We start from the raw sequence: 15,538 nt of genomic DNA on the forward strand, positions 1-15,538 counted from the left end.
TCGATCAAAACTTCACCTGTTTTGATCCACAGTGCTCCGCTGTCTCCTGCACAGAAGGCCTTCGCAGCAAAACTCCTCAGCAAATTATCATTCTGTGATGACAATATGCAGTACACCTCTAGGCAACGCATTCCTGTTAAAAATCAAGGATAAAGAAACACAATACAGTAACAGCATAAACAGTGACAGGCAACAAGATGGTGCTGTTACAAATGCTATGTGATCATCCATCAAGGGAAGTTCATATCTCGGCAGAATGATGAGTCACAGGTGATGAGGCAAATGAATATTGCCAGCTGTCTGAACCAATATAATTTTGCTTAGTAAGTAGAGTCACTTCCATGGCAACATATGACGTGACTTCAAAGAGAAGGAGAAAGGAACAAGTAGCAGTACTTAAAAAAACAAAACACAAACTTCATTATTTGTTTTGATAAACGTGAACATGACTGGCTTTGGAAGTGATACTAATGCAATTCACGTAAAACAGTTAAATAGAAGATGGAACAAATTTACGGTTTTATTATTTCTTGGCATTTGCTGGCCTCCACAGTTGCAACTACAAATCAGAGAATCATCTTGATAGAACAGCTCAAGCATAAAAGATGTCTTGAAGTCAAATAACGAAAAATAATACTTTGGTAAGACATTAAAAACTTTAAAGACTTTTACGCGGTAATGTAATAAGGTTATGAAACTATATATGTATAAATAAAAGCATTTTATGTCGAAGACCGAACTATCTCAGAGGGAGTAACCATTGATTTTAGCGCCTCCGTCACATACCGGATGAGCACCCTTCCCTTCCTCTTCTTGGCCGGGCTGCTGTGTCTTCCTTCCGGCTTGCCGAAGAAAGTTGAGGAGGGTTCAGCGGCAACTGGGCTTTTACACAATGGACAGCCAGGGAAGGAAAGTAGTGGTCTGTGACAATGGAACCGGGGTAGGTTTGCATTTTCGGCTCGCTGCTTCACCGAGCTGCACCTCGCTTTAGATGGAGCCGAAATGTCGAACAATTTGCTGAAACAGGAAGTGGGGCTGTCAGCGTCTGAAGCTAGCTAGCCTGAACTGGGCGTGTAGCTTCGTTTCCAGCAAATTTTCATTCATCCGAAATCGCTTCGAAAATACCTCTCTGAGTTTCTGCAGTTGTCAAGTTTAGAGCTGAATTAGTGGCTATGACTGAAGCTCTCGTGTTGTTTAAAATCGCGGCTAATGGGAACTGTTCATCGTAACCAACGGTAGCTGAGCTAAAGCTGCTAGCTAAGTAGCCTGTCAGGTTAAACAGCTGGTTGTCTGCTAGCAGCGTCAGGGATTTATAGAGATTTACTTTACAAAAGCTCGTAATTTGCAGTTAAATTATTTTTGCTATTCATTTGGTGTGCTTATAAATTTAAACGAAAATTTTTTTTGTATAAATTGCCATCAACAGCTAGGTGGAAGGCTATCTAGGCCGTGTCAGGTGAATAGAGGAACCTCCTGAATAGTCTTTGCTGCGACTTCGCCCAAAAAATATTACCTGGCGGCGGCTAGACAGGGTGAAAAACACACAAACGCAATCATGTTTTAACCGCGTTTCACACATTTTTTTTTAAATTGTTAGGTCCATTGCTGTTGACAAGCATTTTAGGAAGTCGCCGGATACAGGAAATGCTAGCATGCGAACCTTCACTTATGTGGAAAAATACCTCCAAACATTAAAACCATAAATTTGCCACATTTGTCACATTTTTGCCATTTCATCCTAATTGCTTCATACTCACACACATTAATCTTCGTTGTTTTAAAGGCAGACATTTGTGACAATCCATTTATGACCCTTAAACCTTGATCAGTTTTGTTTTTGATGCATTTAAATTTATTGCTGTTCACCGACACAATCACAATTATATCTACCATTTATCAACAGAGTATGGTGATTTTCCCAACTAATTGATAAAGACGTTCTTTTTATTGCATTCTAGCTGACATCTTTGGTTGCTCAATTACAGGATAATTATGATTGTGCATATGTAAACCCTTGATGAATTAAAGATGCACCAGTCAGAAGGTCAGAGCTCAAACTCAGCTAATATTTCAACAATAATCGGTAATTCACAGGTCAAATAAAATCCTTGAAAATCAAGTAGTCTGGCTATGTATGCTTTGATACACAGTAGTAGTTCTTTCATTTTTTGTTGGATTCAAAGCAAATTTTTTTTTATCGTAGAACCTGCAATACATTTTTCAACTTTGCTTTTAATTTAAAGGAATAAAAAGATTATAAGTTAGAAGATCAGAAAGTGGCATTTGCCAGGAAAAAAAAAAAGCTTAACTGGTTCAAAAACTAAATCTACATTCTCCATCGCAGCTTGGAAAATGACACAAATGTTTGATTAAAAGTATCTTATTACAAAATCTTTCAAACACATTGCAATATATCAAGTTTATTTAACAGTTTACTTTTTGTGTCGCCACACCTGAGCTGATTTCGGTGTATTTTCTGCCTCTTGAAATGCACAACGCACTCGACTTGCTAATCTTTGCCGAAACTCAGGAATGTGCTCACTGCACACACAGGTACCACGGTCTCATCTGGGACTTCCTTATCTAAACACAGTCAGCAGTCGAGGAGGATGTTGGCTCAGCGCGTTACTGACTAATAAGGCTTTTTTTGGATATGAATTTTTCAATAGCTCTGTGTGAAGCCAGCAAAGAGAGAGAGAAAGAGAGAGAGAGAGAGAAAAAAACAGCCATATGTCAGAGTTGAATAGAGAAGTCAAGAGGAAGTGAGAAGAGACTAAACCACAGTCGCTTATGTCACAGGCACATATTCAGAGATCTGACACAGAATGTGTAAGATCTGAGTTCAGTGTGAGATGACTGACTTTTATATATAAAGCTGCTGATGCAGAGAGCTGTAAATCAGCACAAGAAATGACCTTATTTTAAAATCTTAGCTTTTCCTTGAAGCTGGTAAGGGAGGGTTGAACTAATTTCTCTACTTAAATATTGTGCTCCTAATTTAGAGGATTAAAGCGTGAACAGTTCTTATTTATTTATTTATTTTGGTCCTTCATTTGACTCTGTTACACAACTGAAACGAGTGCTTTGTGCACAGAAGCTAAATGTTGCAACAAGAGACCATGAAGATGGTTGTTACAAAATTGTTTGGAATATTTGGTCATTGTACTGATGGTGTAAAGTTGCACATTTAATTTTAAAGGGCAAGCTTATGGTCTCAACAATTTTATTTTGTATCACTGGGTCTTGTCATACGAGTTTCATCGTATGAAGAGTTTATGTAAAAAACCCACATTTTTCACCGCCTTTACTAAAGCTGCTTAATGTTTGGAAAATATGAAATTGCAGTATTTATCTTGAGTATTGTGATAGAAATTATTTTTCTTATTTTCATCGTAACAATGACCCAATTAGGAACTTGATCGTTAGCATCTGGGTCATGAAGATCACAAAGTGGGGCCATAAAGAACATTGAAAGCTTATCCGACTTACTAAATATAGTGTTAGCTTGCAGGATTTTAGTGGTTGGAACCTAAAAGTTTGTGGAATACCAAATATTATATCCAAAAGGTTCTTCGTGATTGTGATAATCCACATATTTATATTGTGATGACTTTGTTTTTAATGATTAAAAAAATAAAATCTCCCCAAACCCGACAAATTTACCTTCGTTTGAAAAGTGTAGGCAGCTTTTGGTTCTTTGAAACTCCAGTACCTTCCCATTAAATTAACTTTAATAAGAAAATCCCAACTTCAAAACCTTATAAGCCTTGGAGGTGCAGCCCACAAATTTCTCTTGGATATTTATGCAAGAAATCAAAAAAATGTTAAAGGTATTAGTTTCATTCGCAAGATTTCAAGAGCTAACTTGTGGGTTGTATATGTCTGAAGCACTTTAATGCATCTGCTGATCACTTCCTCTTTCCTCTGGCCTCTTTTTGCCTCTTGCAGTTTGTCAAGTGCGGCTATGCAGGCTCCAACTTCCCAGAGCACATCTTCCCTGCGCTTGTTGGGAGGCCCATCATCCGCTCCACAGCCAAAGTGGGAAACATTGAGATCAAGGTACGAAGTGGTTTATCTGACCAAAATCTTTTTTTTTTTTTTTTGTTTTTTTTTTCTTCTTTCTTAATATATTCCTTAAAATTCTTAGTAAAAGGACACAGTTTGTGTGAAAACCCCCACCTGTAAATAAGTTTTAGATATCAGGTGTAAGTTCAGAGGTAATCAGTTTGGAGACAGCAGAGGGTTCTTATTGGCACCTGTCTTGACTTTTCTTCCTGTTTATTTTCCTTCATTCGTCTTTTGTTTTTTTCTACCTGTCTTGCCCTTTCTCCACGTTCGTTCTCCCTCGGTGAAGTAGAATTCCCAGAAGATGGTAAGTTCAGGTTGTTGTGGGAGTCCTGTTCTTGCCTGCTGCAGATGGTTTTTAAATGTCATGCTCAAACTGAAAATGAGGAACCTGGTTTTTTCTTTTTTTTCTTTTTAAATTTAACACCTAATTTGTTTGCTGATTTCTTTTGTGTGTGTGTGCGTGTGTGTGTTTGGGCCAAGTGAGTGGCAGGGAATAAGGAAGACATCCATCACTTTGTTAATGTACTCCCTTCTGCAGGCTGAGCGCGTTGGCAGAAATGCCTGCGATGAATCAGAGGCCAGCTGTTATCGATGGAGTGCTAAAAGAGATTTTGGACCGTTTCCATTTTTAGAGCCTCTGATCTCGTCGTGCGCCCTGACAGCCAAAACGCCCACCTCAACCCTGCTGCCGCTTTAAGCGGGAGAGAAATTGAAATGTCAGCTTAAGCTCTGGGTTCTCCCCGGTTACATGTTTGTCGTAACTGTAGTCATTTTAACGCAGCGTCCAGTCAGGAGCAGAAGAAGAAGTAGTAGAGTCCTCACTCGAGGACGCATGGCAGACAGCTGGGAGTCTGAGATGAGAGGACATCTGGTTTTCTTTAAAGATCACATCGAAGCGATGCCTGCGACTGGTACTTTGTTGATGCCAAAGCACACAGGATGAACCCATAAAATGGCTGCTTTCAGTCGGCTTTTGATGTCTCCAAGCAGAACGTGAGATGCTTGACTGTGTGGCTAACGCCGCCTTCTAACCCGGCAGCTGTGTACATTGCCAAGGTGGCCGTGCATGTGGATGGTTGGATGTGGGGGTCGAGGGGTGGTTTGCTATTGCCGAGGGGAAGTGGTTCCAGGTGTAAATGCATGGAAAAATGATGCTTTGTAGTGCATGCTGGGTACCAGAGTCCCAAGCTGGAAGGCTACAGGAACACATCTGTTTGCCAGTAGACAGATGGCGCAAGTTGTACAAGTTGTCTTCAAGGAAGAGCAGAACATAATAAAGTTACTGTATAGGGCTGCAACTAAGATTTATTTTAGTAATCAATTATTCTATTGATTAATCAGATTTTAAAAATTTGCTGAATTTTTGTTTAGTCACTTAAGCTGTTTTAAAACGCTATTAGAAATGCATTAAAAAGGTACAAATCAACAATTCAATTGCTTTTTTTAAAAATAAGAAAACATTTTATTTCCTAAAATGCAATAACAAAGCATTCCTTTAGTGAACACTTGATCATTTCTAGCAAAGGATGCATCTGCAGTTAAAAAAAAAAAAAAAAAAAAGGTACCGTCAACTAATCTGTGCTTTTGGATCAATGTACTTAATATATTTTCTCTCTAGAATTTGAACCAGGTGAAGCTAAAAATGCCACTTGAGGAGTTCTGGGTACAACATATTTACAATGAAGGCATCATCAAAATGCAAAATGTTTACCTTTTTGTACAGTTTTGGCTTAATTGCCTCTCTGACTGTGGAGTTCTTTCAGCAAAGGGTCAATTTTAGAGAACTTTGAGCGATTAATTGATTACTAAATTAATTGCCGATTATTTCAATAATCTATTAATTGTGATTAATACACTTAATCGCAATTAATTTGATTAATCATTTCAGCCCTATTGGTTTTCAACTTGTCTGAGTGACACCAGACGATCCAAACGAGGAGCTTCATGAATCCTAAAGTATTCATCTCTGCTGACTCCTTCCTCCAGGACTTGATGGTGGGAGACGAGGCCAGCGAGCTGCGCTCCATGCTGGAGGTGAACTACCCCATGGAGAACGGCATCGTCAGGAACTGGGATGACATGAAGCACCTTTGGGACTACACCTTCGGCCCGGAGAAGCTTAACATCGAGTCTCGCAACTGCAAGATCCTGCTGACCGAACCCCCCATGAACCCCACCAAAAACCGGGAGAAAATCATCGAGGTACAGCGACGCGTGTCTGTTTTGGAGCGGCTTACTTTGCCTGATTGAAGGGAGTTAAACAATCTGTCACGGAGGACGCAATGCATTAAAAGCTTTGCAGAAGTGACACTGATATAAATTCTTGTAAATGATGATTTTAAAAAGCTAATGTTTGCATGTGCTGCTAGCTGTTTCTTATCAGACCGATACATTTGCTCGTCCTCCACGCAGGTGATGTTTGAGACCTACCAGTTTGCAGGAGTCTACATCGCTATCCAGGCTGTCCTGACGCTGTATGCCCAGGGTAAGGATTTCATGCCATGGTTGAAGGTTTATGCCATCAATCTGTAACTTTTACAACCCAAAGGGCAATTTTTTACTGTCAGTCCAGCTAAATGAAACTGGTTTAGAGCCACAGTTGTTACATGATCTTCTTTTTTTAAAGACAACTCTCATAACTTTTGGTCAATATCTACTCGAGGTGGTTTGTCGTTTTTATTAAAAAATCACTTATTTCAATTCTGTCTTAGGTTTTGAAATAACAAAAATACATTTACATTTGCTAGTAGAGCGATTCTTTTATGAATTCTGTATTTGTGGAAATGTTTTTTTGTTTGCTTGTTTTTAAACCTAGTGATAAAAAAATGTATCTTTAAAGGTACTGACAGTATATATATTTTTTGAGTCACTTTGCAATTATTCAATAACAAACACCCTGCTATTTGTTTTGTCCAAAGTTATTAAGGGCCGTTGTAGAAGGCTCCGGAACTGCAGGTTGCAGATCCCTGGTTTAATCAAACGATTACTGTCTTATGATGCCTTTTTCTTCCTTGTTCAACAATATTTCACTCCCATATTTCTGCTGAATTAAATCAATCATGTCTTCATGTAAGAAGATTTTGGCTAACAAAAATCTTAATTCTGGCTTAAAAATTGGATCTTAAACAATGAGTCTTTTAAATGACAAACTGTTAGAAAAGCCAATAGTTGATTTGATTTATTCCTGTATTAGACTTCCCTTATGTCCTCTCTCTTCATCTAAGGCATACATGACCAGTGTTGGCTATAAAAGCATCACCTATTATCATTACACTAACAAGTGTGATGAACAGTTTTAGGGTTTGATGAGGTCTCCTGCACTCTAATGGGTGGAGTTTCATACAGTGGAGGAGATATTTTCCCACACTCATTCCAGTACGAGCCAGTTTTGGTGCCCTGCCCACTACAGAAAAATTCTTCTGCTAAATTATAGTACATTAATACATAGTCCTATATATCAACAGGTATGAATTGATACATTGTAGGTTTAATATGTCCCCTGTCCAATAGTTCCATATTGTTTCCAAAAAATCCACAATAACTTCATGACTTTCAAATACTTCAATATTGTTTATATGCATTTTAAAAAATCCCCAAAATGATAGTACAACTCACCTGCTTATGAGTTTTATTATAAAGTAGGGGGGGGGGGAAATCATTGGGCCCCCCAAAAAATTTGCCGCCCTGGGCAACTGCCCACATAAGCCCTTTTTGCCCCATTTTTGTATCTCTAACCAGTTGATTGGTGCAGCTCTTAGCTTGTATCACCCCATATGTATGCACAGTTCATATATGAGAGTGCTATAGAGCAGTTTAACTGGGATGTAATGTTTTTGCTCTAAGATGTCAACCTTTCTCTGTATAATCTTAAAATGCTTTTGGAGATTTAATTCATTTGCATGAATCCTGATAATTAAGATGTTGGTATTTAGTGTTTTTGTTCCTCCACTCAACAAGTCTGTCCCCCTTCGTCATAAATCATTTGTCTGATCAACATTTACTCAGGGAATAAATAATAACCTGCCCTGCTTGCTTGTGCCAGGCCTTCTGACTGGTGTGGTGGTGGACTCGGGCGACGGTGTGACACACATCTGTCCAGTGTACGAGGGTTTCAGTCTGCCCCACCTGACACGACGTCTGGACATCGCAGGCAGGGACATCACCCGCTACCTCATAAAGGTATACGGTCTCCAAGGAAGACGAAAAAAAAATAGCTTAACTGCCCTGATTTGATCTAATCCAGCTTCCCTCTCCCTATCCTGCTTCTTTCTCTGGATTTAGCTGCTGTTGTTGAGGGGCTACGCCTTCAACCATTCTGCAGACTTTGAGACGGTTCGCATGATGAAGGAGAAGCTGTGCTACGTGGGCTACAACATCGAGCAGGAGCAGAAGCTGGCTCTGGAGACCACTGTGTTGGTGGAGTCTTATACGGTACATCTGCACTTATTCATGATTTTTGTGCAATTGGTGTAACTTCCTTTGTGATGGCACTTGATAAACTCCTGAAATGGAGTTGAAGGTGTGTTTCACAGACCTTATTGCGTAACCAGTGGCCTGCATTAGCTAGAAAGGGGTAACTTCTGGTTCAGCTGGTTCACTTCTATATATGGAGAAAAGGAAGTGCTGTGGTGAGAAATTGCACTATTTATTTTCTTTATTCAATACAGGAGTTGCATTCTTCATATTCAACCGCTACAAACGTTCTTAAACAAATCGCTTTAAAATATCTGTGCTTGTATCATCTTCTCACAATTCTACGTTATTTAATTCTGCTGGAATTTCACTTCCACTGAATAGATTTGGAATGAAAGTTTTTTTCTTAACTTGTGTGAAAGTTACTTCTCTAGCTCATTTTTCTATATTTAGTGTCTCTATGAATAAGATTTTCTCTATAGGGAACTTTTCATATACTCAAATTAATTCAGATAAGTTAAAACTAAAGAACAAACATAGCCTGCAGTCGCGCCATAATAGGTTAATAAAATAATAGTAATTATTAGATGGCTAAAATAAAATGTCTGTGGAACTGAGGAAACGGTCATAAAAAAGGGAACAACAGAGATATGAGAACACACAAAAATCTACAAAAACCCCCCCATAAAATTGGATTTCATTTGACATCTAAAATGGAAAAATAAATAAATACTTTACTAAGATGGGTAATATTGAAGGGCAATAAAATGAAAAATGCTACAGAACCAAGCCAGAAACTTTTATTTTTTTTCGTCTGGCTCAGCTAAACCCCTCAGTAGTCCTGTAGAACAGGTTTTCAGCTCAGTAAGTCAGGGCAGTCGACTGGATCCGTCATTACTAAATCACTGCAGGTGTCACCACTTGTTGGAGACAAGAGAAGGGTGCAGCTTTAATATCTAGCAACTTTACAGACAAATCAGTATCAGCCAAAATCGGATTCGTCAAGTCAGGCGTTTTAGAGGTCGGTGATGGAATAGAAAACAAATTCTTTGATATCCAACAGTAAAACAACAACAAAGAGAACAACTTATAAAATATATCCACAATAAGAAAGAGTAAACTGTAGAAAAACATTTCACTTGTAGACAGCATCTAACCGTCTGTGTGGATCTGCATTTTTAAGACAGACAGGTCATCCACCTCCAGGTGTCTAGAATAGAACTTGCATACAGATTTTCAGTCACTTGTAAAACAAAAATGACAAACTGGAACATCTGCATTCTCCAGGCCTGAGGTATCCCTGCCAGTGAAAACACACCCCTTGGGGAGGGGAACATCAACGTCTAGTCTACTTCTTTAATCTAAAATAATTTCTTCCCATACTCCACACACCAACTGAAGCTTCACGTTGCCACAAAGCGCATCATAATCAAAGAAATCGTCTCAAAGGTTTCCTTATGAAGTACCGAAACTAGCAGGTTATTAAAATATCAGCAGCAAGCTGGAGGGACTGCCACATGGCCGTAGTCGGCTGCCTAATGGCGGGGTAGTGCTGTTTTCTCTGGGTCTCAAACATCTGGGCGTGCAGCTCTCCGCCATCACCCTTGCTTTTCTTTCCGAGGTTCTTTTTTCCCCTCTGGAAGGGGAACCGCAGAATCTAAACGTCTGTGTTCCTGCACGCCTTTTTGAGCACATGTTGTGTCTCGGCGCTCACTGTGACCGTGTGTGTGTGTTATGGTTGGTGTAGGCGAGTCGGCGCGCAAGGCGCACCGAAACAAGGAGGGCAATGTGACTGTGGCCGAAGGGCTGCTGAACTGTGCGTGACATCATTTCCTGTGCAGCCACTTTGTGGCAGCGGCTGGGCTCCACTTCCTTCCACTGCTCTCTACTCAATGAAGCCTTTTTTTTTTTTTCCCCTAACACTTGAACACATTGGTTCAACATGGCTTAGAGTCCACAGTTTCTGTGGCTGCTCATTATCCTCACTCATTAGAGAATGTTGATGTCCATATTAGGGAAAACAGTATTTCCAAGTGGTTTGGGGAAGGTTCTACTTTGTTCAGAACCATTTTGGTAATGTACCTTAACCTGGAATCGCACCCCAAGGCGCTCTACCAAACTCTCCTCTTTTCATCTCATTCCCTCCCACACGTTTCCAGCTGCCAGATGGCCGTGTGATCAAGGTGGGAGGAGAGCGCTTTGAGGCCCCAGAGGCTCTGTTCCAGCCCCACCTCATCAACGTGGAGGGCGTCGGAGTGGCCGAGCTCCTCTTCAACACCATCCAGGCTGCTGACATAGACACCAGGTGAGACCCAAGAGTCCAATGCGCCATTGCAACCTATATCTCTTGATCTTTGTTTGAAATATTAAAAAAGAAAAACTGTCAGGTAAAGTCAGTATCTTCCTTCTTTTTTTTTAAACCAATGACGTGGTCACTGAGAGGATATCAATCTGTGTTTGAAGTGAATCTCGAATGTTTTAAGACCTTAACGCTATACTCACCTGAGGACGATGGGTTCTCAAGTCTCATTCAATGTCATCCATCTTTCCTCCGGTCAGGCCCGAGTTCTACAAACACATCGTGTTGTCGGGAGGATCCACCATGTACCCAGGGCTGCCGTCCCGACTGGAGAGGGAACTGAAGCAGCTGTACTTGGAGCGCGTGCTCAAGGGAGACGTGGACAAACTTTCGGTGAGAGACCAACCCTCACATCTTTCCCCTAAACTGACTGTGTGACCTAAAACTGTCTGGATGTGGCAGGAAGAGGAGAAACAATTGCAATGATTTTATATCGCAATGATTTTATATCACAATCAGTTGAGTTGCAAACACTTAATCTCTTTTTAAAGGAAATGCAACTTTTAGGTTCAGGTTTTATTCTCTGAAATTAGACATCCAGAGATCAGATTAGTGTTACTGGAGCTTCAAACAAGTCGAAAAAGGTTTAGGTGTTTATTTTAGTCTGATTTTTAAAGAAACTCAGACTATTTTATCTCCCAGAAGTTTGCAAAACAGATTATTACGATTTTGTATTTTTGATGCAGTGTACATAACCAACCACCAGGTGGTGCCAAAAGTGTAAAAGACTTTGATCTTTGTGATTCCTATGAGTTTCACTTTACTGTCCTAATCCAGTCCTATATTTTACATTGAACTTCAGCTGTAAATGGCAGCTGTTTGATTTATATCCTTTAATATGAGCAATGAAATGAAGAAAACCATATCGTCACAGTAAAAAAAAAAAACAACTAAAAAATAAAACATCTGTCTTGAGTTTTGACAATTCAGAGAACAGAAAGTTTAGTTGGGTTGTTAAATGATCTTGAAATGAGGTGAAAGTAACCTTGTATTCTTATTTATTTGTTCACTTAGTGCTACGATTTGTATTATAGGGTTACCTCTTGTATGCCATACACTATTAAAATATATACTTTTAGTTTCATCTGAGATTTTCTGGAGAAAGTAAGAAATTGTGTTTAAAAAAAGTATTCCTTATTTAACTATCGGAAAAATAAAAATAAATGACAGCTTTTATCTTTAATTTTTTTTTAACTTTTATTTGTACGGCTTCTTATTGAGATCCAAGATCTCATTTACAAAAGAGACAAACAAGAATTACAAACAACAAAAAAGCAATTAAGATATTTGGCTGTTAAATAAGAATAAAATATGAGCTCAAACAATAGTGAGTTTCATAATATTTCTCTTTTTGTCTTAAAATAAATATTAATGTAATTTACCCTTTGAGCTAGTGTTAGGAAATCCAAAAATAAAGTTAAAGAAAAATAATAATAAAAAAATTTCAAATGTAACATTTTCAGCTTTGCATATATGAAACAGAAATTAGAAAACTGGAACAAAAACTTAACTAAGTCAATGTTCTATTAACAATTTGTAAAGTATAAAGATTGATAAAACCTCACGGATCTTTGTACTGAAATTTCCCTCTTATAGGAAATGCAGGAAGAATCTGGTTGTCAGAAAATATAGCAAAATCTTTTTAAAAAAAAAAAAAAAAAGCACAACCGTATTTTGAGTTGTAAACTATATATTCTGTTAAGTTTTTGCTCTGATCAATAAACTACAAGCTTTGCTTTTCACCCTGCTGAGAGGAAACTGGGTTGTTCCTCCAGTGTTTTGGAGTCTTTTAATCTTTCATAACCTGACTGACTTGATCTCAATCTAACCTTCGATGTCAGGAAGCTCCTGACACGTTTTACACACCACCTAGATTTGATGTGTAATAACTCTACAAAGCATCTGTGTTTCAGATCGTTTCGGTTCGCGTCACATTAGGCTTTGAAACATTTCCCAGGAAATGAATGTAACCAACGAGCAGGAAGGAAAACATTATGAACACTTTTTATTGTATAAAAGCCGACTCCAGAAAGCGTCATTAGCGCTGCAGCCTGCAGGATTTAATATTGAGACTGACGTGTCATGCACCAAATAAAATTTACAAGGTAATAACTTATATAAATATTATGCTCGGAGTTTGTGTCCCCCCATAGCCAAAAAAAATACTTTTGTGGTTCGCTGCTTCAACTTTTTTTTTTCTTTTTTTTTTTTTTCTTTGAATATGAAGTGTCACTACTCTTGTGAAGTTGATGCATAAATATTCAGGACAAAGTTCTGATGTTGCCACATTTTTTTTGTTGTTGTTGTGTGTGTGTATATATATATATATATATATATATATATATATATCTTTAGTTGGGTTTTTTTGTCCTACTTTGTGTCTTAAAAGCTGCTTTAGTCTAGGTAATTTGTGAAATTTTAAATATGAAAATGGAGAAATTTCAAGATACGTTTTTTTTAATGTATATGAAAAGATATCAGTTTTCTCTCTCTTCATCTGTCCATCTTTCGATCTATCCAGCTCTCTCTCAATCAGTCCGTTTATTTAGCTTTCTTTTCTGCTGTATATTCACAGAAACTTCAAGGTAATTCAGAAAATTAGTGGGAAATTTGAATCTGAAAAAATCTGGAATTTAAGAATGGGGGGAAAAAGATGTGTAGGAACTCTTGACTACTGTTTTTACTGCTGGTTTTGTCTTTCAACATCTGAATTTAGGAGCAGGATTGCGAGAAGATAAACTGAGAGGAACCTCAAGGTCGTACTATAAAAACGTTGAGTCTGTAAACGCAAACTAGCTTGATTTTAATCATGGTAACTACTCATTTTGTGGCACAAATCCTGATCCTGGGAACAAAAACGTATCTTCATCCACGGCAGAGGCCGGTTGGGTCTTTGATCCCGATCTCCCTCGCCGCGCGGATCAGAGAAACCACGAAGGCCTTCGCTGGGGAACACGCTGTTGTGTTGTCAACTTATTATAACTCCCTCTGCGTTCCCCTTGTCGTGCAGAAATTTAAGATCCGGATTGAGGATCCTCCCAGGCGAAAGCACATGGTGTTCCTGGGTGGAGCGGTGCTGGCCGACATCATGAAGGACAAGGACAACTTCTGGCTGACCCGGGAGGAGTACCAGGAGAAAGGAGTCCGCGTGCTGGAAAAACTCGGAGTCACCGTCAGATAAAGCACCGGGACGGACAGAACAGCCGCACACCTGAAAACACAGATTCACAAACACACATTTCCTCCATTCGCCCTTATTGCAGAGTTTATATCTATTTATCCCTCTTTTTTTTTTCTTTTTCCTAAATGTATCAGCTGCTCTTGAATTTTCCCTCAAACATCTGAAAGTATCAAGAGTTTACCTCTCTCTCTTCCCCTTCCTCTTCTCTTCTCTCCTCCTTCCTCTTTTCCTTTCTTCTCCTGTTCGAGGATTGGCTCAAAACTTGTCTAGGAAGCCTCCCACAACCCCGCGAAGTAACTTCCTGCTTCGCAATTTGAAATGTTTTATTTTTACTGTGTTTTTGTTTGTTTTTTTTCATGGTGGAGATGCTCACCTGGTAAATGGGTCATTCCACCAGCTTCAGGCCTTTTAGGAGGATTAAAACGATGCAAAGTCTCAAACTCATAACGTCGCATTCACAGCCCATCACAAACAGCCACGGCCGCTTTCAGCATCTGTTATAGGCGAGCGCGAACTGATCACATTTTTATTTTTTTTTTTATATATATATATATAAAAATATATATATAAATGACATGTTTTCTGGGTGAGGGGTTATGACTCTGCTCTTCTGTGGCTGGATTCTTAAGTTCTACTTTACTGTTTTTTTTTGTTTGTTTTTTTTCATGAATTTCCTCCTGGTGTTGTGCATTGACCCATTGGAAATGGAATGCACAGAGTGACACATTCTTGCGCTTTTTTCTTAGATTTCTTGTTCTCTTTTTATTTTTTTTATATATATATATATATATAAAAGAAATTAATGGTTGATTCATAAAGGGACAGAAAAAGTGAAAGCCCCTAAGCTTGACAGAGTTTGTGACGGTACGTTTCGGGGTTAGTTGTGGGAGGGGAAACGGTTAATAAGAAGTGGGAAGGAGTGAGTATTTGTTAATTTCTACCTTCTCTTTAGATGTAAATCTCGAATGGATACGAGTGGCCACCGCCGCGTCGCAGGCAGGTTGAGCGGTCATTGAAGCTGGAAAATATCACAAAAGAAAACGTATTTAAGTTCTCCAGGCTCCAGCTGTTTGACGCGTTACTGGAGGCACTTCTATTTCGGGTATGAAAATGTGTACCGTTATTATTATACTTTTTTTTTCTTCCCCCTCTTTCGATGAACGTCTTATCCAGTGCCAAGTGCAGTTATTGTTAACTGGATCTCATGTTTTAATGTCTTTCTTTTTTGTCAGTTTTTTTGTTTTTATTTTCCTGTGTCGTTCATAGCATAACTGCCTAACGCTGATTTAAATAAAAGTGATTTATAATGATGGCTTTGTGGGTCTCTTCACAATTTCTATGCCCGTTTACAGGTGTAGAAATTTCCCCCTAAAAGATTTTAATTTAATTAAATTAGTGGATGCCAGACGGGTTACTTAGAGGGATTCATTACACTCACTCACAGACGGGGTGGGGTGGGGGGGGGAGAGACGGAGGCTCATCCACGGAGGACCGGGATGTGTGTGAGGCGACCAGAA

At 39.0% G+C, this 15,538-nt stretch overlaps 1 protein-coding gene across 1 annotated transcript; it reads left to right on the top strand.

The window, feature by feature from the left end:
• The first annotated feature begins 788 nt into the window (after positions 1 to 788).
• actr2b (actin related protein 2b) lies at positions 789 to 15,331 on the top strand. Its single transcript, XM_014980147.2, has 9 exons — positions 789 to 940; positions 3,949 to 4,059; positions 6,055 to 6,270; positions 6,481 to 6,553; positions 8,111 to 8,247; positions 8,350 to 8,499; positions 10,641 to 10,786; positions 11,041 to 11,173; positions 13,851 to 15,331. The coding sequence occupies exons 1-9, from the start codon at positions 893 to 895 to the stop codon at positions 14,019 to 14,021; spliced, it is 1,185 nt and encodes a 394-aa protein (XP_014835633.1). The 5' UTR covers positions 789 to 892; the 3' UTR covers positions 14,022 to 15,331.
• The last annotated feature ends 207 nt before the right edge of the window (positions 15,332 to 15,538 follow it).

Source organism: Poecilia mexicana, unplaced genomic scaffold (genome assembly GCF_051168715.1).
Source record: "Poecilia mexicana isolate PSO_F unplaced genomic scaffold, ASM5116871v1 scaffold_15, whole genome shotgun sequence".
In the NCBI taxonomy this organism is placed as follows: Eukaryota; Metazoa; Chordata; class Actinopteri; order Cyprinodontiformes; family Poeciliidae; genus Poecilia; species Poecilia mexicana.

Excerpts from the sequence above, each read along its gene's own strand:
- actr2b (XM_014980147.2), top strand. The coding sequence starts at position 893 with ATGGACAGCCAGGGAAGGAAAGTAGTGGTCTGTGACAATGGAACCGGG. Across the intron at positions 4,060-6,054 it reads TGGGAAACATTGAGATCAAG|GACTTGATGGTGGGAGACGA; the intron begins GTACGAAGTGGT and ends TCCTTCCTCCAG. Across the intron at positions 6,554-8,110 it reads CCTGACGCTGTATGCCCAGG|GCCTTCTGACTGGTGTGGTG; the intron begins GTAAGGATTTCA and ends TGCTTGTGCCAG.